Source organism: Lynx rufus, unplaced genomic scaffold (assembly GCF_022079265.1).
Source record: "Lynx rufus isolate CCGP_SWC_20201006 ecotype Redwood Valley unplaced genomic scaffold, mLynRuf1.p SCAF_32, whole genome shotgun sequence".
Lineage (NCBI taxonomy): Eukaryota > Metazoa > Chordata > Mammalia > Carnivora > Felidae > Lynx > Lynx rufus.
Window position 1 is genome coordinate 3,383,922 of NW_025814848.1, and position 21,532 is coordinate 3,405,453.

The 21,532-nt window shown below is 55.0% G+C and overlaps 1 protein-coding gene across 6 annotated transcripts in view; it reads right to left on the reverse strand.

The window, feature by feature from the left end:
* RPS6KA2 (ribosomal protein S6 kinase A2) overlaps positions 1-21,532 on the reverse strand; it is a 293,733-nt gene that overhangs the window by 79,163 nt on the left and 193,038 nt on the right. For all 6 annotated transcript variants that reach the window (XR_006964631.1, XM_047093147.1, XM_047093149.1 and 3 more), the window contains 2 exons: positions 12,911-13,027; positions 5,789-5,870 (listed from right to left, as the gene is read on the reverse strand). Coding sequence is in view for 5 of the 6 variants with exons in the window: in XM_047093147.1 (XP_046949103.1) it covers positions 5,789-5,870; positions 12,911-13,027 (199 nt within the window). In the remaining variant the exon portion in view is untranslated. The remainder of the gene's footprint in view (positions 1-5,788; positions 5,871-12,910; positions 13,028-21,532) is intronic.

The following is a 21,532-nucleotide window of genomic DNA, read 5'->3' on the forward strand; positions in this document are numbered from 1 at the left end:
TGAAAACACAGGGGAAGTCCTAGGGGCAACCTGTCGTGGCAAAGACACCTTTCACCCAAGCAGCGTCTGCACGTCGTGGAGGGCGGCCCGGTGAAAGGAGAGCGCCACACGGGGGGCCCGGCTGCGCTGCGTCTGGGCCTCTCCGCGGGGACCCGTCCTTCCAGGCAGTGAACGTGGCGGCAGCTGCAGGAAGGCGGAATCCTTTCCAAGCAGAGGGCAACTAGCGTCCAGCCTTCCTCCTCGCTCCCCCCGCCCAGTGAGACCCACCCAACCCTAGACGGGACAGTCCTAACCTGTCTCCAGTTCTCGCGGAGGAAAGGGCCCGAGCCGGAGGCAGCTGGCGCGGAGCCTGCGGGTTTAACGCTCACGTCCCCAGCGCTACGAGGCAGGTGCTCTTACCGACGTCGCCCCGCTTTAAGTAAGACAACGGGAGGCCGGGAGAGGCTCCCCCAGGCGACACGGCCGACGGCGGTGGAGCAGGACGAGCCCCAGGGCCCAGGTTTGTGCTCCCCACCACACTGTATCGGGGCCTCTCACCTGGGGGTGACGAATTCTCGTGTTCACACCCACCCAGACCCAGCAACTCAGAGCCCCGGGGGTGGCCCCAGGCAGCAGCCTCTTGGGAAAGTCCCGCAGGCAAGTGCAGCCTGTAGCCACGCTGGGGAAGCCCTGTTACTAAGGTGGGGGACCGTCCCCGCGGGCAGACTCACTTAGCTAGGGCATGGAGACCAGGCCGCCTTCATTCCTGGTGTCAGGCTTGGGACTGTGCCTACAGCCGTCTGAGCCCCACTCCCAAGGCGTCAGCCTTTGGGTTTATGATGTGTGGAAAACCGTCTATAACACTGTTACCGTAAGAACTCAACGAATAATTGAGTGATGAGCACAGAGTTACGAAAGAAGCCCGACATTTGCAAAGGGTCCTGAAGCAACCAGGAGGCAAGCGGCCCCACCCCGCGCCCTGCACCCCGCATCCTCCGTCCCGCATCCTGCACCCCGTGCCCTGCACCCTGCACCCCACGCCCGTGAGGTGGGGGGAATGTGCTGGGAAGACCAGACGGGGCCGGGGTGGGGGTGCTGCCAGCCCCCACAGCCTCAGCTACGGAGCAGTTGACATTTCCCTACAAGCAATGTGTCACCTCGTTAAAGAAAGGGGTGCGGGCGCCCCACAACTCCTCAGTTATTTAAAGATTAACTAGAGCTGTCAGAGACTATTATCCTTACGTCAGGTGGTTTGGAATTCTGCCCACACCGGTTCTCTCCTGTGCACACGTGACAGTCATCCATGGCTCGGAGAAGCAATCTGCAGCTTTGCAAAGACTTCTGCACGTCCTCCGCCCCCTTTTCACGTTTCCCTTCTCCAAATGGTTTCACCGTTCAAACTCCTTGCATTGTCTGCACCTTCTTCGGGTGTCGTAGGCAAGCGGGAGCGTCACTGCCACAGTGCATTCCTGGCCCCTCTGGCACATTCCGCAGACTTACTAATCAGCCTGCAAACTGGTGCCGACACCAAGGTGGAGAGTGTCTGAAGAACTCGGGCTAACGGGATGTAGGGGGGTCGGAGCTCCAGCAAATTTAAACAATCCTCTGAACCAAGCCCCTCCTTCCGTGAGCCAGGAGGCGGGGAGGTTCGGAGAGGGCAGGGGTCCTTCCCGAGGCGAAGCCTGGTTAGGGGCGCGGAGACACCTGGCCTCCTGTCCGCACGTAACTAGTCTTCCTGGGATGGGGTGCCCCTCGCGTGAAACACTGCTTTTTAATCTTTTCATTTTCTCTTCAGAAAATAAATCCCCATTGCATTTCTGGAAAGAAAAAGTCTGTCTGTAGTGATGGACCGTTATGGAAAGCTGAAACAGTAAAGGATGTCAAACAATGTCTGGTTCGAGAGGCGGGTTTTAAAGGAGCAAAGGACATGGGAAAGTTTTCTACCCTTTTATGCCGATGTGGCTCGTTCTCACCATGTAAACATGATTTTGTGTAGTCAACCACGTTGTCCTGGAATGTTTTGCAAATAACATTACGTGATAAAAGTCACACGTATTTCATTTTCATTGAAAACTTGAAATATAGACTATAGGGAAGAAAATACAGGCTACCAGGAATCCCGTAACCGTGTTCATTTTGGTGTATTTCTCACCAGTGTGACATAGATTTCCTACTTGCTTGTACATGCACGTACCTGCGCTGATGGAGATATCCACGCATGTCACAATACTGTGATCTGCGGACACGCTTTGTATCCCGTCTAGTCCTTGTAACACCGTGTCCGGGGTGCTTTCTCAAGGACACTGGGTTGGATTATCAACAAAACAAGTGTGGAGACGTGCATCCACGGAGGGTGGAATCATTGAGCCAGGGTGCTTGGCCTGAGCACGGAGGTCAGGGTTAATGCTGGAAGAATGCAGGCTCAGCGGCGGGGTAAACAGAGAACAGATTCCAGTTCCTTGACTTGACTTTGCTTTTCCCGAGCAGGTGCACAGCGTGGATTCTCTGATCGCGGTTCCAATGTCACTCCTACTATTTCTCCTTCTCCTTTTAGGGCAGGAGATGGTGAGGTTGTATTTGAGGGGAAGAAGGGACAGTTATGACTTAAGGGAAAAGGGACCGTAAGGTCACTGCCGGGGAGGTTGACGCAGAATCTGCCGACGGAGAGAAGGCCGGGGCGTGATCGTGGGAACGATGTGGCTCCCTTGTCAGGCTGAGGATTCGGCCCACGTGGTGCTGGAGAGTCAGTCTCAGTGCTTCGAGGGTTTTAGCGAATGGCCCTGTTGTTCAGCAATTCATTATTCAGATGACAGCTTTACTGAGCTATAATTCGTATGCCATTCAATTCACTTATGTAAAGTGTGCAAGTCAACCATTTCTGGAACATTCAGAGTTATGCAACCGTCACCGGTCAATCTGAAAACTTCTCCACCAGCCCGAAACAAACCCACACCCTTGACAATCACTCCCTTTCTCCCCTCGGCCCCCGGCAGCTCCTGGTTGACTTTCTGTCTCTGCGGATTTGCCTGCTGGGGACTTTCGGACACGCAGAATCGCACAATACAGGGAGCTTTGCGAATGGCTTCTCTCACTTGGCGTAATGTTTCCAAGCGTCGTCCACACTGGGGCGGAGGGCGCGCTTCCTTCATCTCTATCGCTGAGTAAATCCCACTATGTGGATATATCACACTTGCGTGTGCATTAGTTGATGGACATTTTGGGCTTTCCCCCAAATGTTATTGGCTCTCGTGAATCGGCTAATCACATGCAGGTGTTCGTATGCACACACATCTTCCGTTTCTCTTGGTTACAGCACAGGAGTGGGGCGGTCGGGTCACGGGTGACTGCGTCCAACCTTCTGAGCAGGTGCCAGAGGGACTCTTTATTCCGCAGACATCCATTTTTCAGGTGATCCCGAACCAACAGATGTCTAATTTACTTTGCTACTTCTATGGAACTACTGTTGAGTGAAGAGATTACTTTCTTAAAAGTTGGGGACAAGAAGCCAAAGCCTGCTTGTTTCCTGTACATTTTCCCGCGGTTCGTCTTTGCTTCCTACGTATCTTTTGAAGAACCATCCTTTAAAATTACATTATTATGAGCATCTTGGGATATTTGGCCAGGTTCCATCGACAGTTTTAGAACTATTATTACAGCTACCAGAAAAAACGTTCACTGTAAAGAGCACGGCTGAAATTATGGGGTTACTAGAAATGTTGAATGAAACTCGCGAGCGTCTGTAATAAGGCAGAATGCCGCGATCGGAGAACGCAAACAAGAGTTTCTGAGACAACTTGTTTAGGAAGTCAAATTCCAGGCCCTGAGAGACTGAGATTCAGGAGGGGGGTGCGGCCTGGGAGTCTGTTTCTAACAACGTCCCCTCCCAAACACGCACAGGTGATCCCCAGGCAGGCTCCAGCCTGACCAAAGTGGGTGTCCCTGCCCTGGGATGACCAGGTTGCCTGGGTCTGGTCACCTGCTGCCCAGTAACCCCACCCATCCTTTTGGACGTGAGTCTCACTTAGCCTCTCCGACCTTGAACGACCTCTTTTGGAAAAACACCTGTTCTCTTTTTTTTTTTTTTTTTTCAACGTTTATTTATTTTTGGGACAGAGAGAGACAGAGCATGAACGGGGGAGGGGCAGAGAGAGAGGGAGACACAGAATCGGAAACAGGCTCCAGGCTCCGAGCCATCAGCCCAGAGCCTGACGCGGGGCTCGAACTCACAGACCGTGAGATCGTGACCTGGCTGAAGTCGGACGCTTAACCGACTGCGCCACCCAGGCGCCCCTCTTTTGAACACCTGAGACGTGCACGTCCGTATTTATTTGGTTTACGCATTTCCTGTCCTACAAGGTTGGTTGTCTTACCTTGTTCACCAGGCAACAGGAAGCAACGTGTGTGCAGAGAACGACACATTCCTTGTGTTGCCCCCTGAATGTACCCCTGAGGACGTTGTCCCAAGACCTGAAGATTCAAAACCTGCTTTGACATTCTCGAGTCTCACGGAGCCCAAAGGCCTGGGAGCTCCCTGCCCTTGACAGATATCACCCCACCCCTGAGAGAGCCCCCTACCTTGATGGTTTCCCAGTAAGCTGGACCAGCTACCCCCCATCTGGTCCTCACCCAATACACGGGCCAGCCCACAGAATTATTCAAACAGGCCCCGCCCATTCTCCGCGGAGACAGGGGCCATCTTGCTTCCTCAAGCCTGTCCTTGGTGGCCCTGCTCCTGAGTACCGGACCATGTGGCCCAGCTGTCCTTGGTGGCCCTGCTCCTAAGTACTGGCCTGTGCAGACCAGCCTGTCCTCGGTGGCCCTGTTCCTAAGTACCACCCCAGCCTGTCCTTGGTGGCCCTGCTCCCTAGTACTGGCCCAGCCTGTCCTTGGTGGCCCTGCTCCTGAGTACTGACCCGTGTGGCCCTGCTGTCCTTGGTGGCCCTGCTCCCGAGTACCGGCCCATGCGGCCCAGCCTGTCCTTGGTGACTCTCCTCCCGAGTACCGGCCCATGCGGCGCAGCCTGTCCTTGGTGGCCCTGCTCCCGAGTACCGGCCCATGTGGCCCAGCCTGGCATTCACACCCTCCTCTCCAGGGTGTGAGGACTGTATATGACCAATAACTCTGTGCCGCACCTGCCCAGGGCCTGGTGTGGGTGGCCGGCCGTCTTCCACTGTTCAGGGGACAGGCCCCTCCCTCACCGACAGGGTCACTGGAAGGGATTGGAGCGGGAGCAGGTGCTAGCTCGTATGTGTTGTGGGCTAGGCGACTGGGAGCCAGCGATGGGGGTCTCGGATGCAGTTTTGTCCTGACCTTGCGTTTAGTGCTTACACTTCCCTGAGGGCAGGGGCACAGAGCTCCACAGTCAGGTGTTGGACTCTAATCGCCAGCCACCGGGACACAACACGGCCACGAGTCACGTGTTGCTGAAAGTGAGCAAGCCGGTGGGACTGGAGACTCAAGTGGAGTCACGGTCCACAGGCAGCCACGCAACCTGCTTCTGCTTTCCTCCTCGATGTTCTTTTTCCCAAATGGCACGCCGCGGCAGAACATATGTGGGAGAACGGCATTTACGCAATATGGCTCTTCTCCCTGAAAATCGTGGAAGTTTTGCAGGGAGATGTTAAGTATCCAGGGGACTGTTTCTACTGTTTACCATCGGTTGGAGAGTAACGTGTCTGACACACTCCTTTAGAGACAGCTTCAGAAACCACGCACCAGCAAACAGAACGCGTATTCACGCAAATGGCAGGCAGCGTAGAAACCGCGGCTGCACGTCCCAAACACAGCGGCCCCTTCGTGAAGTCCTCACCTTTCAAAGTAGCTTTCTTGAGGACTTTCATTGCGTACAGCTGTCCCGTGTCAGACCCCTTGGTCTTCCTCACCAGGAACACCTGATAAAGAGAACACACAGCACCCGAACTTGGTAAGACTTGAAACTCATTTTCCTTATTTGCGTTAACAAGGGGGTCTACAAGGGAGTCTGGGGTGGGGGTGGGGGGAATCCAGTAAAATAAATACGCCATCGTTAAATTTTACACTTAAAACGTTCTCCAACATCGAAGCAGGACGAATTTCATCTAATTGACTGCCTCTGCAATGCACAGCGTGACACGTTTGAAGAATCATTGGTTTTTGGTATCGCTAACTTTCTTTTTTTTTTTTTAATTTTTTTTTTCAACGTTTATTTTATTTTTGGGACAGAGAGAGACAGAGCATGAACGGGGGAGGGGCAGAGAGAGAGGGAGACACAGAATCGGAAACAGGCTCCAGGCTCTGAGCCATCAGCCCAGAGCCCGACGCGGGGCGCGAACTCACGGACGGCGAGATCGTGACCTGGCTGAAGTCGGACGCTTAACCGACTGCGCCACCCAGGCGCCCCGGTATCGCTAACTTTCTCTTAAACATCTTGTATCAGGAAAAAAAAGATGAGTTGTTTACAAAACCAAACAGTATTCGTGGGGTGCCTGGGTGGCTCAGTCGGTTGAGCATCCAACTCCGTTCAGTTCAGGTCATGATCTCGCAGTTCGCAGGTTCGAGCCCCACGTCGGGCTCTGGGCTGACAGCGCGGAGCCTGGAGCTGCTTCGGATTCTGTGTCTCCCTCTCTCTCTGCCCCTCCCCCACTCATTCTCCCCCCCCCACAAATAAATAAGTAAACTTTAAAAAAAACAGAAAAACAATATTCAGAAATTTTAAGGAAGATCATTTGTTTTATTCTAAATATCCTTTTGTAAATCCCCACTGAGAAGGCCACCCTGACTGGCCAATCACACGGTTCAGTCTGATTCTGAAGATAAACTGGGTTCTCTCATTTTGAGCTTTCTTCATCCAAATTTTAGCTTTGAGCAGCTTAAATTTATGTAGAGAGTTAGCCTCTAAATGGCTCTTAGTACACTGTGTGCATCCTTAATGATTCCGAAACACATTTTGAGGCGCAACATGAAGGAAAACCAGAAAAAGGAAGGACAATCGTTGGGGGGGCTCGGTGAGCTCAGGGTCATGGTCGTGACCGCTGAACACAATTAGCAAAATACACACACACACCTCCCTGGGGCATCAACGGTATTTCGCGACAGACACAAAACTCCGCTGGCATGATCGAGACGGCCATGCCGAGGACACCTGCCATCCAGCGGACAGGCCATCGCAAGGGTGATGGTGACTCACACCCCCCCAAAACGCCTCCCCCACGGAGCCTCCTAAAGCCGGAAGGACCTGCCGGAGGGGCGGGGGAGGCGAGCTCCAGGAGCCCAGCCCACGAGGCGCGGTGTTTGGGGGGGGAGGGTGGCTGCAGCGTCACCTGCCGGGGACAGAAGCCAGCACGAGGGGTTTGCGCACACAGCCTTGCCCTCGGGGGGGACAGTGACGAGAAGGGAAGTGACTGAGGGCAGGAGCTTGGGAACAGAGGGTCCTTTTCCTCACAGGACACCGCTCGGCGTCTACATTCTTGGGCCTGGAAGACAAAGTCCCCGCACGCGGGTGTGGGTTGATGGGGTCATCACCTCCATCCCTAGTCCACAGAGTGCCCTCGAGGCGATTCGGCTGCCTCCTGCCCCGCTCCCTCCTGACCGCTGCCACACCCAGGTCCCAGCACCCTCCCCAGACCGGGATGGATCAGGGTCAGCGCAAACAGACCCCCTCCTCCGCCCAGACAAGAATGAGGGCAACGGGCTGGCCCCACCGGACGCTGCCCCCGGAGTGAGGACAGTTAGAAGCGGGTGCCTTTTCCTTTCGGATTTGCACCATTCTGTCACCTTTGGCGGACGCGGGACGTGTCTACGTGTACACGTGTCCCACATGGTGGTGCTGGTTGTCTGGGTGAACCAGCCTGTGGCCCAGACCCCGGGGGAGAGCGTCCGAGTCTCCCTCAGCAGGTACGGCTACGCAAATCACCCCCTACAGTCCCTGCAGACGAGGGCTCTGCTGGGGACGAGCCTCCCGGCAGGCAGGTAGAAAATCAACAGCAGTGGTCAGAAGGGTGGGGTGTGTGGAGGGAAACTTCACTCTCTGACATCCTGAGCCCTCTGACTGCAGTCTCTGCTCACGCAGGAGGTCCCCCCACGTCTCCAAACCCGGTCCCCCGGCTGGTGTGGGCATGTGGGTGGAGGGGAGCCCCCAGGGTTCAGGGGACGGGCACAACCCAGTGATCAGGTGGGAGAGGCTGGGGGCCCTCCGGAGGGGCTTGAGCGTCAGTGCCCGGAACACACAGGAGAACGCCGCACCCCAGAAGGCGCGGGGACGGGGGGCAGGCGTGGGTGGCAGGGAGGGGCTGCTAGCTAAACAGCTGAGACTCAAGCAAAGAGGGAGCATGACCGTCTGGGGCCAGAGCACCGCAGAGCAGGAGCCAAACGCTCGGGCTGCAGCCCCCTGCCACGGCACCGGGGACCACGGGGCCACGCGGCGAGCCCGCCAGGGTCACGGAGTCACTGAGCAGAGGCTCGGCCGTGGCTCCTGGAACCTCCGTGCGTTCCTACAGTCAGACAACCAGTAACAGCAGTGAAACCCCTCTTTCACGGCTGTGCAACATCCGGAAACGATCTTTTCCGCCTCCGTTTTCATTCCTTCCTCTGCCTCCTCCCTGCAATATCGGGCGGGTGTGTGCAGGGCACGTGTGAACGTACAGGAGAGCACACGTGTGGACTCACGGGCAGGGGACCCCACGCCACTGAAGGCTTCACTGCAGACCAAGTGCACGTCGGCTGCCACAATTAAGGTGAGCTCCCGCGATGTCAAGTTCTGCATAAACAGGTGCTCATAAACCTCCTTCTCTACTGTATCTCAGGCTTTAAAAAAATGAGATGATAACAGTGATGGCTTCTCTGCCATGAAAAGAGTCGTAGTTTTGGGGGCTCCTGGGCGGCTCAGTCGGTTAAGCATCCGACTTCGGCTCAGGTCATGATCTCACGGTTCGTGAGTTCCAGCCCCACATCGGGCTCTGCGCTGACAGCTCGGAGCCTGGAGCCCGCTTCCGATTCTGTGTCTCCCTCTCTCTCTCTGCCCCTCCCCCCCCACCTCTCTCTCTCTCTCTCTCTCTCTCTCTCTCAAAAATAAATAAAATTTTTTAAAAAAGAGTTGCATTTTTATGTTTGAAAATAACTGGAAGAGATTCCACTCTCTCAGCACTTGTCGAGCCCCCACTCTGCGCCAGACCCTGGGGTCACTGCGAGAACAGCATCAGGAGGGACCCTGGGGGCAAGCGGGGCACCTAACAGGAGATAAACGTGACCTCGAGAGAACAGACAGGCTCACGAGCCCAGGCTGCCTCTCCCGACCACCAGCCGGACACACGGCATTTAGGACGCAGTGAAATAGGTCCTCGAGAACTCGGGCCGTTTCAGCAAGTGCGGCTGCCGACTTTCATCTCTAATCCAGCTGGCTGTAACGTGTTCCCTCACTGCATTCTTGGAACTGCCTTCTTCAGCAGCTCGGCACGTGACACGCAAAGACATTGGGGGGGGACACACAGGTGCTGGGCCACCCTAAATCGCCCCAGATCTGCAGGTGCTGCCGTCATCAGCAAAAGCCCTCCCCGATTCTCTCGGCAAACTTTTCAGCTCTCTCTCAAGAGCTGCAACATCGCAAAGGGTCTGCAAAGTCCTCCAGCCGGGTGGTGGCCGGGCCCTCTCAGGGGACGGCAGGGTGACAACGTCTTCAGAAGGAAGATCTTACGTGCTCCCAGTTTAGTAAAAGGAAAATAGGAGCCTGCTTTCGCTTGGTTTGATCGCTTCTCCGAACGTGGGAATTGTAATCCTTTCCCTGAGTATTGTAAAGAAAAGCGTGTTTCCACACGGACCCCTGGTGTTTATCCACACGAGGGACCCCAAGGAACAGGCGAGGGGATGGGGCGGAGGGGGAGGCGTCGCTTTCTGACTCTCGGGCGGCTCCAGGGCCTCTCCTTCCTCCAGACTTTCCAGGAACACCTGGTCTGCGCCTTGCACTTGAACACCTGGACACATGGCCGTGTCTTCCAGCCGTTTGCTGCTTTCCTGTCCCGATGCTGAAGTCACCTTGCCCGAGGACAAGACTGTTTCTCCTGTCCAAGCACCAGTGTTTCCCAGCTCTCTGGATACCCCCGAAATCACGATGTCTCGACACGTCACCAGTGACCAGAGATGGTCTCCATTCCACTTTGCAGCACTGACTCGGACACGGGAGCACACGCCATCCTCTGGGTGGTCCCGCACGGGGACCCGCCCCCAGCAGGGCCCATCCTCTGTCCGGGATGCACACGAGGGGAGCAGTGGCTGAGGGAGGGTCCGGCGGGGCCCCCGCGGTGGGCGGGACGGCACAGTCCGTCTTGGTCCCCGGGAAGAGCCTGCAGTCGGAAAGTAGGCATCGGTGCCGAGGCCAAGTGGAGGAGACCGCGTTTTATTCCTTGCTGCGTCGCCGGCACCTGCAGTCCCTGCACGGGGGGGGGAGAATGGAGGGACCCAGCAACAGGTCACTGTGGCCTGGGGACGCTGCACTCCAGATTCACTCTGGCTCTCCGCTCCTGGGAACGGAGGTGACAAGGGAAACCTGTTCAACGTGCGTTTTCTGCAGGATGAAAACGTTCCGTTTTGCTCTTTCCGTTTCTTCCAGAAAGCAATTGCCAGAGGACTTCTGCATAAGGACAAACCGCATCCAGGGACGAAGAAGAGAGTAACACGGGGTGTCAGAACACACGGCTTTTCCCCCCTTGCCGTTACTTTTGCTTTGATGACAACTTCAGAACAGGCAGCCCCGAGCGGGCAAATACAATCTGTGTCTGTGGCTCTCTAGTGCCTGACGTCGGCACCTCTGGGAGCTTTCCGGAGTCCCGGCTCGTCTGTTCGGCTCCCTCGTCCCCCGGGAATCCCGGGCTTCACTTCCAGGCCCCGCCGACTTGGCCCAACGCGCGAGTAGCGGCTGAGCTCTGAATGAAGTCGCTGGCGGAGGTCAAAACACGCGTGCAAGCGGCTACCGCCTCGTCCCTTCGTTTCTCTCGTTCATCACGACCCGCCGAGCTGTACCCTCCGGTCCCACACGTGTCACGGCACAAGTGAACGTAAAGCGACCAGGTGCGTGGAAGGCGCGGAGGGAGGGTGTGGAGTCCAAAGACGGTCACTCGAGGGAGTCTACCAAACACATCACTTCGCTCGTTGCTTTCCAAAGGATGGTTTTTTGTTAAAGCCAATTGTTAATTCAAAACTTGAAATCTGGTGCGTTTTGGACAAAGCCTGTTCGCCTTTCACTTTTAACCCCCAGGTCTCTCGGGAGGGCAGTTTCAAGGGTACGTCTCGTCCAGTCGAGTCTCTGAACGGACCCCCAGAACCCCAGACCCGCGTCTCCGTCGAGCTCAGGAACACGGTCCCATCCATGCCGTGACCAAGCACCTTGAGCTGCGGTGCTGGGCGCGTCTACCGTGAAGGAAGGGGGACTCTGTCACACGCAGGAGCCCCGCCCGCCAGGCCGGGCCCCACGCTGCACACGAGGTCACTCGGCGGGTCGTGTGCCCCACGGGCCGAATCTGTCCTCAGGAGACAAACGCGGGGAATGTACGTGCGTCTGCTCACCTCTTTTCTGAAACCATCATCCTCAGAGACAGAACTGCACCGCTGGCCTTTTTTCTGACATTTCTAACTAACGGCACACGTTCCATCACCACGTCAACCGACTCTGCCTTGTGCTTTTAGTGACGCTTCTGAGGCCAAGAGACCGAAATCTTCATCCCCTACTTCCAAAAATACCCTGTGAACCATGTTAACTAGACATTTTTGTAGGACGCAAAGTTCTGAATGCTGGTAATTTTGTACGGTTCAAAACTTGCACGTTTGTACCCACATCCGATGCGTTCCTTACCATGTCACCGTACGAAAGTGAAAAAGAAATAAGAAAAACACGTTCCACCTGAGAAACAGGTCAAAAGATAAATTTCACAATCACATCTTCAGGGTCTGTAAGAGACGTTCCAAAACATCATTAACACAGTATTAATCCGACATTAAATCAACAGGCACCAGATTTCATCTTGGCACGAAGTCCTATGAGGAATGGAGAGATTTGGTGAACGTCCGTACAAAAATGACTACTTTGAAGATGCAGGGTGCTGCTCTGCTGACACCCTAGGAAAGCTTGGCTTTCCTGTTTCTCTCGGGCCCTGATATTCCAGAAATCAGGTTGTCCGAGTCTACAGATGTCTAACAGTTCCGCCACGGACACAAAGGAGTCCGCGCTGTGCGGGAAGGACGCACACGTCATCGTAACTGAAAAGATTCACGGCTGTCCTGCTGTTTGTGGACCCGCCCACATCTCACCCCGAGAGGGATCAGCGGTCACGGCACTTGGAAGGTAAGAAAGGACATAATCCTGTGCACAGATACGGCTTACCGGTGCTTGACGGGATTCTAGCCGTCTTCAATCGGTACAATAATCACATAGTTCTTCTCACCCCCATTTGGCAGGCAGGGAAACCGAGGCTCAGAGAGAGAGTAACTGCACAACAGAGGCAGAGGGTAAGGGGGGGAGCCCAGGGGCAAGTCGCGGCCTTCCTGACTCCTGAGGGCCAGCCCTGAAGGGCACCGCTTTCTTCTTTCTTGAGCGTGTGCTTTCCGAGAGACACTGGCTGGGTCGAAGAACCCTCGTCACCATCGTGATGAGCGGACGTCTAGGGACGTCTCAGGAGAGGGGACCGTGTAGGGTATTCTCGCGGGTCCGGGCAGTCCTGGTTGGCACAGCCCCACGCTACCGGATCAGAGCTGTGCAGAGTGAGTTCACAATCCCGCGTGTGTGCGGGTTGCTGTTAACACGGGGCCACGCACGGGGGTGGGGAGGGGGGCCTGCCTGCGAGCTTCACTCCCGAGGCCTCAGGGCCTGCACATTTCCTGTGTCCAGGACGCAACTTTGCCATCGTGCCTGTTCCCCAACAATCTAGTGCGTGAGACTCACTCAGGGGGAATCAAAGCTCCAACTCACCTTTCCGTAGGATCCTTGTCCTAAGACTTTCAGCAGTTCAAACTGGGAAGGGTCGGCCTTTTCAAACCCTTCCTTCACATGGTGGCTGATGTCGATCTCCTTCACGGTGCCTTCCTCCTACAAGAGAGCAGTGACACACGATGAAAGCACCAACCAACGGGGTCCCCTGCATGCATCACACTTTCATCGTACGCTGACGTTATGACGAGTTGGGTAATGTTACGGGTTGTGAGGACCGGGGTGAAGGGAGGGAAAAAGTCTTCTCTGCCCTCAAGGCTTACAGCTGGACTGGGAGTTAAATTTACATGAGACAGATCAACAGGAGGAAAGAAAAAATCAAAGTATTATTATGCGTGCACAGAGGCCCAATCATGAAACGGAGACCCAGAGAGATGACCAGAATAGGCGGTTTTTATTCTTTAAGGACAAAAGGGCTATAAATCTGTCAGGAACGGACCGGAGAAAGAAAGCTTGGCTTCGGGAACTTCCATTAGGTAGGAATTCTGAAGAAGAGGTGGGCTGGGGTAAAAAGCAGAAAAGGTTCCCATCCCTGGCGACGGGCTATCTCTACTTCCTGGTGAGGGAGGGTACCTGTCACACGGGGGTTTATTGTGAAAGTCGGGACACCATGGGGCTTTACATAACCCCCCTTATTTGTGCCTATTTGATTTTTTTAAGTTTATTTATTTTGAGAGCGAGAGACAGGGGGGAGGGGTAGTGAGAGAAGGGGAGGGGTGGAGAGAGAGAGAATCCCAAGCAGGTTCCTCACTCTCAGTGCAAAGCCCGATGCAGGGATTGAGCTCACGAACCGTAAGATCAGGACCTGAGCTGAGACCAAGAGTTGGACGCCTAACCATCCAAGCCCCCTGCCCCCCACCCCCGCCCAGTGGGTCACTTTTTCTTTCCTGTACGGATTTTTGTCATTTGGTCCTACCGGGTCCTCAGGGACACGTAAAGGGGCCCTCAAGGAAATCCATTCTGCTCCTCACAGTTTGGGCGAGAGTTGGGTGGGGCAGGCACGAAAGTGGCAACTGGGGACAGAATGAGCGTCTGAGAATCCCGTGTTCACGTCCACAGCCCTGTGCTGAGAAGGGCCATCAACAGGACAGGGGGACGCAGTTTGCAGAGCACAGACGTGTGTCCTCCTCCTTCTTGAAGGACGTTTTGGCCACGGCTGATGCGCAGCGTGTCTCATTGCTCTCCCAGAGACGCTACATCAGAAGAAGCAGGCAGATGAGCTTTTTCTGCCCGTAGAGAAGCAGGATTTCCCAGTAGGAAAAAAAATAAAAGCCCTTGTTCCTGAAATTAAAACCCTGGCAGAAATGAGTACAACTTCTCACCAGAGAACTTCCTGCGTCACTTGTAACAGGGTATCTACCCGCCCAGGGCCAGCAACATGTGGCTGAGTCTATCTCTGCTTCCCTGAGACGCCCTTCAATCCACCATCCATCTGACCACTCTGTCCTCTGACCTGCTCTAACTGCTTGGCAATGCACGAGGTGCTGGAACACGTCGGGACGCGCCGGCTGAGAAGCTCCTCTAAACAGAGTGAAGGAAATGCATTCGCACGTTGAACTCTGGGTAGTCAGGACTCTCCACAGTTCTTTCTTTGATTCCTTAAAACGTGTCTTTTGAAGTAGAGATTCGATCCCGAGTAAGGTGCACAGCCCTTAGTGTTAGAGGTGGTTTCCAATCACAGGCTGACGGAACACCTTTTCCTCCCCATACGTTCGTCTAAGGGCAAATATTTTCAGATGAAGTCGTAATAGCAGGAATTTACAGTACAGGACAGAGGTCCCTCTAAATGGTGTGAACACTTCCGTTTCTCAAAAGTTATAAACGGCATTATTTTATCTCCACGTAACTGGTATTCGACACCTTTTAAAGTAGAGGAAGCTCGTACGAACGGCAAACCCTGACCGCCGGTCCGCAGCCTCCGCAGGAATCGTTGGCTTTTTTTCTTCCGACGGTTAAGGGAAACTCTCCAATTTCCACATCTTCAAGGATTATTTGGCATGTGTGTAAAAACAATGGTTATTCTATTTTTGAACACAAACAATGAACATAGCCAAACGGATTCTTTTTGGTCAGGACATGATGTTCCTATGAGCTCAATTAGGAGACGTGAATTAGAATGTCATTGATTTGGGGCGCCTGGGAGGCTCAGTGGGTTGAGCGCCCCATTTCGGCTCAGGTCACGATCTCGTGGTTCGTGAGTTCAAGCCCCACGTCGGGCTCTGTGCTGACAGCTCGGAGCCTGGAGCCTGCTTCGGATTCTGTGTCTCCCTCTCTCTCTGCCCCTCCCCTGCTCACTCTCTGTCTCTCTCTCCAAAAAAATAAATAAATATATATATATATTTTTTAACGTTTATTTACTTTTGGGACAGAGAGAGACAGAGCATGAACAGGGGAGGGGCAGAGAGAGAGGGAGACACAGAATCGGAAACAGGCTCCAGGCTCCGAGCCATCAGCCCAGAGCCCGACGCGGGGCTCGAACTCACGGACCGCGAGATCGTGACCTGGCTGAAGTCGGACGCTCAACCGACTGCGCCACCCAGGCGCCCCAATAAATAAATATATTTTTAAAAAAAGAATGTCATTGATTGGTGATCTCTTCTTTTTTAATTTTTAAAGCTTATTTACTTATTTTGAGTCAGAGACAGAAAGTGAGAGAGACAGAGACAGAGAGAGCATGAGCGGGGGAGGGGCAGAGAGAGGGGGAGAGAGAGAATCCCAAGCAGGCTCGGCGAAGAAAACCGCACTCACGTCGCTGCTGCAGACTCCGATCCCCACTTAGAAAGCAAGAGCAGAGCGAAGTTCTAAGTCCCCACAGAAACACAGATGCTATCCTTTCCTGCTGCTGACTTGTCCACTGAAGACAGAAACTGAAGATTATTTGTTGCCTAAGGACAAGGTGCCCCTTTTCCGTTCAGGAGGCACTTTGCAGTCATGGCCCCACGGACCACCCGCTACGTACCGCACAGCCCGGGGTGAGTCACCCCAAAGCCCAATTTCCCTCCCGAAATAACTTCAGTCATGCAGCCGAGCTGATGCAACACTTACACCACGAAAAAGGTAATAAATAGTTCACCGAATCTCATCTTTCCAAAACTTCGTTTTGGTTACGGAGGTGGGGGGGATACATTAACAGTCACAGTGATGACTAGAAAGCAAAGTCAGCACGTCCCCAGGCATGGGCGGATTACAGAACCCAGCGTCTCACAGACGCCCAAAGGGGAGAGGGTCAAGGAGGTGTGGACTCTTAACCCGCTGGTCTCTTCCCCGATGACATTTCCCAGCACATGTGTGTTTCCGGAAGATTCCAGATCATTCCTCCTCTTTAGCCGCTTTTTGTGGAGACCCGGCAGCTGCAGTAAATGATGTCACTCAACCCACTGGGTCGGACAGGTGCTGCTCTCACAGCGGAACCCGCAGCGCCCACAACCTGGACATTGCCACCGCGTCCCTGCTCCTGGTGCGCCCGTCCGTGAAGCTGGCTCGGCGCCTTTCTAAGGCTGTCCCGGCTACCGTCCGGGCTGCCTCCTCCTCCCTGCACCACACCCCCTTCCCACCTCGGCAGCTCACCTTCTTGACATTTCACATCAAAGGTTTACAAACGAATCTCCAGAACATTTCACGTTCTGTGTATTCTTGCTGTCCAAGAACTTCGAGTAAATGTGCCCAAAGCACACACCTGATCTCACCTCCAAGAATGGCATCAGGAACCTGAGGACTTTCTTCCCTGATAACGTGGCGAGGCAGTTAATTCCTCATGTGAAATCAGTGAGGTCTTTAAGAGCAAAGAATCTCAACTATCCGTAGGAGAAGGAACTAAGAGTGTCACATTTTAGATTTTAGAGTTTTCATTGGTGGTGACATTTTGGCTTGAACTCGCCTGAGGATACTTTGTTTTTCTCTTTCCCAAGATCTTAAAGAAAGAAGAGAGAGGGGACGGGAGGGGAGGGGAGAGGAGGGGAGGGGAGGGGAGACAGGAGACGAGAAGAGAGGCCTGGCATCTGATGCTGACCACAGGCGCACAGAACACCCCCAGATGGACACAGGGAGGGGAACATGTCCCGGCACGTCTGCTTCTGTTTGCGGATGGGATGGTCCTATTTTCTGGATCACTTCATGATTACTGCCCTAAAGGGCCACCAGAATTATAATATTCTCCGTGTGTCATTTGGAGATGAATGCCTTTTCTTTCTTACCAGCCGGGTCGTTTTATCTAAAACTCTGTGGATTTTAATGTTATTCCCTTAAGAAAATAAACTCTGTTCCTAAATCCTCTAAACATCTGGTTTCTAGTGTAACTCCTTTGAATGGATTTTTTTTTTTTAAATAAGTTGAGGAATTTGGGGGGAGATGCTGGTACTATGGTCAAGTGCTTGCTTCACGAGCAAGAGGGTTTCAAAAACATTCTCATGTAAGAGATAAAAACTGGGGCCATAAGTTGTTTAAAAGTCATCACAAGATAATTTTCGACAATGGATTTTTTAAAGCCCTGTTGAACTGTGTTTGCAGTTCTGACGGGTCACACGGAGCGTCCCGTGCAGGGGTTCTAGCACCCCGGTGGCGAGAGGCTGGCGAGCTTTGGACGGTGGTGACCATGGACTGGGGCGGGGGGACACCTCACAGCTGTCCCCTCCTCCCTGCACCGAGGCCACTTTCTTAGGATGTCCTCTGTTCCGAGGCATCCGCGTCTCAGGTCCTTTTCGAAGCAGAGTATTTATGAAAACCACGTGCAAATCGGAACTCATGAAATACTGATGATGACGACATAGAAAATAAAAATCACGCCAAGTGTTAGCTTCACCTCCAGACAGAGTTCATTCCGGAAATCGCAATTCGCGTGGAGGCTATCGTGTCCCACGAGGGCTGCAGAGTGAATTGTTAAACTGGCGGTTTGTAAGTAGAAAAGGTCAAGGAAAGCAGGTAACGTCTGACCCCCGCAAGCAAGCCCCGCCCAGCCAGCCCGGTCCTGCCGCCGGCCGGTCGGTGAAGCCACAGCAGCTAAGTCTGCGGCCGGGCGTCTGCACATCGGAGCACGGCCGGTTACCCCTCCCGACGGCAGGGGCGCCTTGTTCCAGAGCTTCTCAGCAGCCTCGGACCTCGCCCCGTCTTGGGGCTTCGCGCGGACCTCCAGACGGGACCCCTCCCCGGAAATCCGGCCGGAGACTCATCCCAGGCAGCGGGACGGGTGTGACAGCCGTCTGACGGGGCACAGGCTCTGGTGTCCTTCCTGAGGTCTTCCTTCACGCCGAGGTGGGCGAGACGGCCACCTGGGACCTGTCACCAGCCCCCTGCCCCGTGAGGCTACGAGGTCACCCCAAGGTCACCAGCCTCGTCGACTGCTGTCAAGGAGACGGTCAGCCTCCACCGTCCTCTTAGCCGGGGTTCTTGCTCTAACACAGGCTTCGGCCTCTGAATGTTTGCTCCCTTCCAACTCACTCATGCGTTTACGTATCTTAAAAAAGATATTGAAGGCGCCCCTGGGTGGCTCAGTCAGTTAAGCGTCCCACTTGGGCTCAGGTCATGATCTCACAGCTCGTGGGTTCGAGCCCCGCCTCGGGCCCTGCGCGGACAGCTCGGAGCCTGGAGCCGGCTTCGGATTCGGCGTCTCCCTCTCTCTCTCTCTCTGCCCCCTCCCCCACGCATACTCTGTCTCTCTCTCTCAAAAATAAATAGAACTTAAAAAATGTTTTTAAAAACTTAAAGAGACCCGGTGCCACGAGCTGCTTTCAGCACGAGAGCACGCCACACCTAGTCTGGGGTTCTGCAGGAAAGGGAAGCTCAGGAATGTTCTCAGAGGGGAGAGAAGAGGAGAGAGAGAAGGCCCCGTGGCCTTCGATGCCTCCTCCAGGAGGTACAGACGAGAGCAGAGGCCCTCGGCAGGGGGGGAGCGGGAGACGACCCCCAGGGAGCTCCCGCAGCGTCCGACCTTTGGCCGCCGGCAGGTCTGGGGTCTCTGCTACCAGCAAAGCTTCCTGGACCCAGAACCAGCAGAGACACGCGTCTCACTGCGGAAACCCGGGGGCGGTGGCTTCACGCCTCTTGCTAACAGGACGTAAGGATCACCGTGAACTCTAAGAGCCAGAAGGCCCCCCTCCCCCAGACAGGTCAGGCGGCTCGGACGGCGGGCCGGGGGCCGGGCCTCGGGCAGGTCCCAGGCTCCCACCCCGGTCCACACTGCGGGCAGCTGGCCTCCGACCAGGCCTGCGCCCCGTGTGAGCAGCGGCAGCCCCCAGGTGGCAGGGCCGGCCACACGCCTCGGCCGGCGTGTCTGCTCTCGCTGGCCCGCGTGCGCAAACGTGAGATGCGACGGCAGGCCAGCCGCATCCGCCCAGTCGAGTCCTCGGGAAACTACTTCTACGAAGTTTCCTCTCCATCTAAGGGGCTAAAAATACGCGGAGCCACTCAGTAGAGGCACTCCGTCCAGCTGGGCCTCCGGGCACCGGCTGGAACTGAGACAAAACAGGATGGCTTTATTTAGGAATGGATCTACAACCGCAAAGGAGGGAGGGAGGGAGGGAGGGAGGGAGGGAGGGAGGCGGGAAGGACGGGGCGGGGAAGGTGCAGGAAAGGGCTGGGTGAAATGCTGAGCCGGCAGGGCGAAGCTCTGAAATTTCAGGAGCGGGACACAGGACACCTGAGTTGGGGAAAGATGTGCCCAGCCGCCCGAGGTCTGGTTTCCAGCAGGGTGACCTCCAGCGCTTGAAGCACGGGTGCATTTGACCTGATGTTCGTCAGGATGCAGAATTCCTGGAGGGATGGGGTCGGTGCGGGCCCAAGGCCCCCGTTCATCCCGGAACACCTGTTTCCCTCCTTCTTCCTGCCTGCCTCCCTCCCTTCCTTCCCTCCTTTCTTTCTCTGTCTTCCTTCCTCCCTTTCTTTCTTCCCTCCCTCCCTTCTTTCCTTCCTTCCTTCCTCCCTGTTTCTTTTTCTCTTTCTTTCTTCTCTTCTTTTCTTCCTTCCTTCCTTTCTTTCTTCCTCTCTTTCTTTCTTCTTTCTTCCTGTTCCTCCCTCCCTTCCTTCCTCCTTCCTCCCTTTGTTTCTTTCTTCCTTCCTTTCTTTTTCTTTCTTCCCTCTCTTTCTTTCCTCTTTCCTTCCTTCCTTTTCTTTATTCCTTCCTTCCTCCCTCCCTCCCTGTTTCTTTTTCTCTTTCTTTCTTCTCTTCCTTTCTTCCTTCCTTCCTTTCTTTCTTCTTTCTTCCTCTTCCTCCCTCCCTTCCTCCTTCCTCCCTTTGTTTCTTTATTCCTTCCTTCCTTTTTCTTTCTTCCCTCGCTTTCTTTCTTTTTTCCTTCCTTTTCTTTATTCCTTCCTTCCTTCCTTCCTCCCTCCCTGTTTCTTTTTCTCTTTCTTCTCTTCCTTTCTTTCTTTCTTCCTCTTCCTCCCTCCCTCCCTCGACAGAGAGGGCATGGGTGGGGGAGGGGCAGAGGACAATCCCAGGCAGGCTCCATGCTGTCAGCACAGAGCCCGACGCGGGGCTTGATCTTGCAAACGGTGAGACCATGACCTGAGCGGAAACCAAGAGTCCGAGTGCGTTTCCTTGTTACCCGAGGGAGCGCTTCGGCACAGAGGGGCAGTCCCCGCAGCAGGGCACACTCAGTGACACTGACAAGGAGGGGGTGTGCACGCCAGGCCTCGCGGAGGGGCACGACAGCACAGCAGCACCAGGCGAGGAGACACAGGGGAAGCACAGGGGAGCAGCGGAGCGATCCCGACGCCCTCCCATCCAAAACCTTGCCGTCACCCCGCCCAGTCCCATTGCTTTTGGTTACTGAGGTCACAGGAACTTCTCCCTGTTTTTAGGTGGAAGCTCCACCCAACACCGTTCTGTCTTCGTCCCCGCTGCCTGTTGTCCCCTCCAATCGTTGTCCCTTCCAGCCTCTGAAAGGCTCACGTCTGCCCGCGTTTCTACGGATCACGGTCCACGCAAGTCAGACTCCCCGACGGCCGTGATTCTGCACAGTGACAGCAGCCAGAGTGGCATTTCCGGGGGGCTGGAGGCCACGGCGTCCCACACGCTGCCGGCTCCGGGCTCCCAGGTTCTCGCAGGCTCGTCCAGCCCTGAGCGCCCTGCGTGAGGCCCGAGCTGCGAGGCTCTGGCGTCCGACGGCTGTGTGTGAGGCGAAGGCTCTAAACACGGATCGCTGGCCGTTTCTGCCTCATCTCAACAGTGGCCTCCGGAGATGTGCTTTCCAACTAGTCACCTCCAGCGCGAGGTGAGGAGGTCGCTATCTGTGGGTGTGAATTTATTCAGAGGCACCGAGGGGTCTCCAAAGAGCCGCCAAACTGGGTGTGGATGGAAGGCGTGCGCCATGGGGTCCAACGCCGAGAAGTTTCCTCAAGGAACGGGCAGCTTTCTATGGGGACGATACGTGGGCACGAAGGGGACCGAATGAGTCGTTATTCCCTCGCACAATTTTAAAAACGGCGCCGAGCAAAAGGCCGCAGAGGGTAACGGAATACCCTGGGTCATCACGCTGCTTCCCTTCCAGTCCTCATCCTCAGAACATTCTCCCACTGGGTTTGAGGTGCGTCCCACGAAAGAGGATGTACCGAGAGATAAGGGAAAACTGAGAATCTAGGCTCTGCAATCCCAAATGCAAAACCTACATG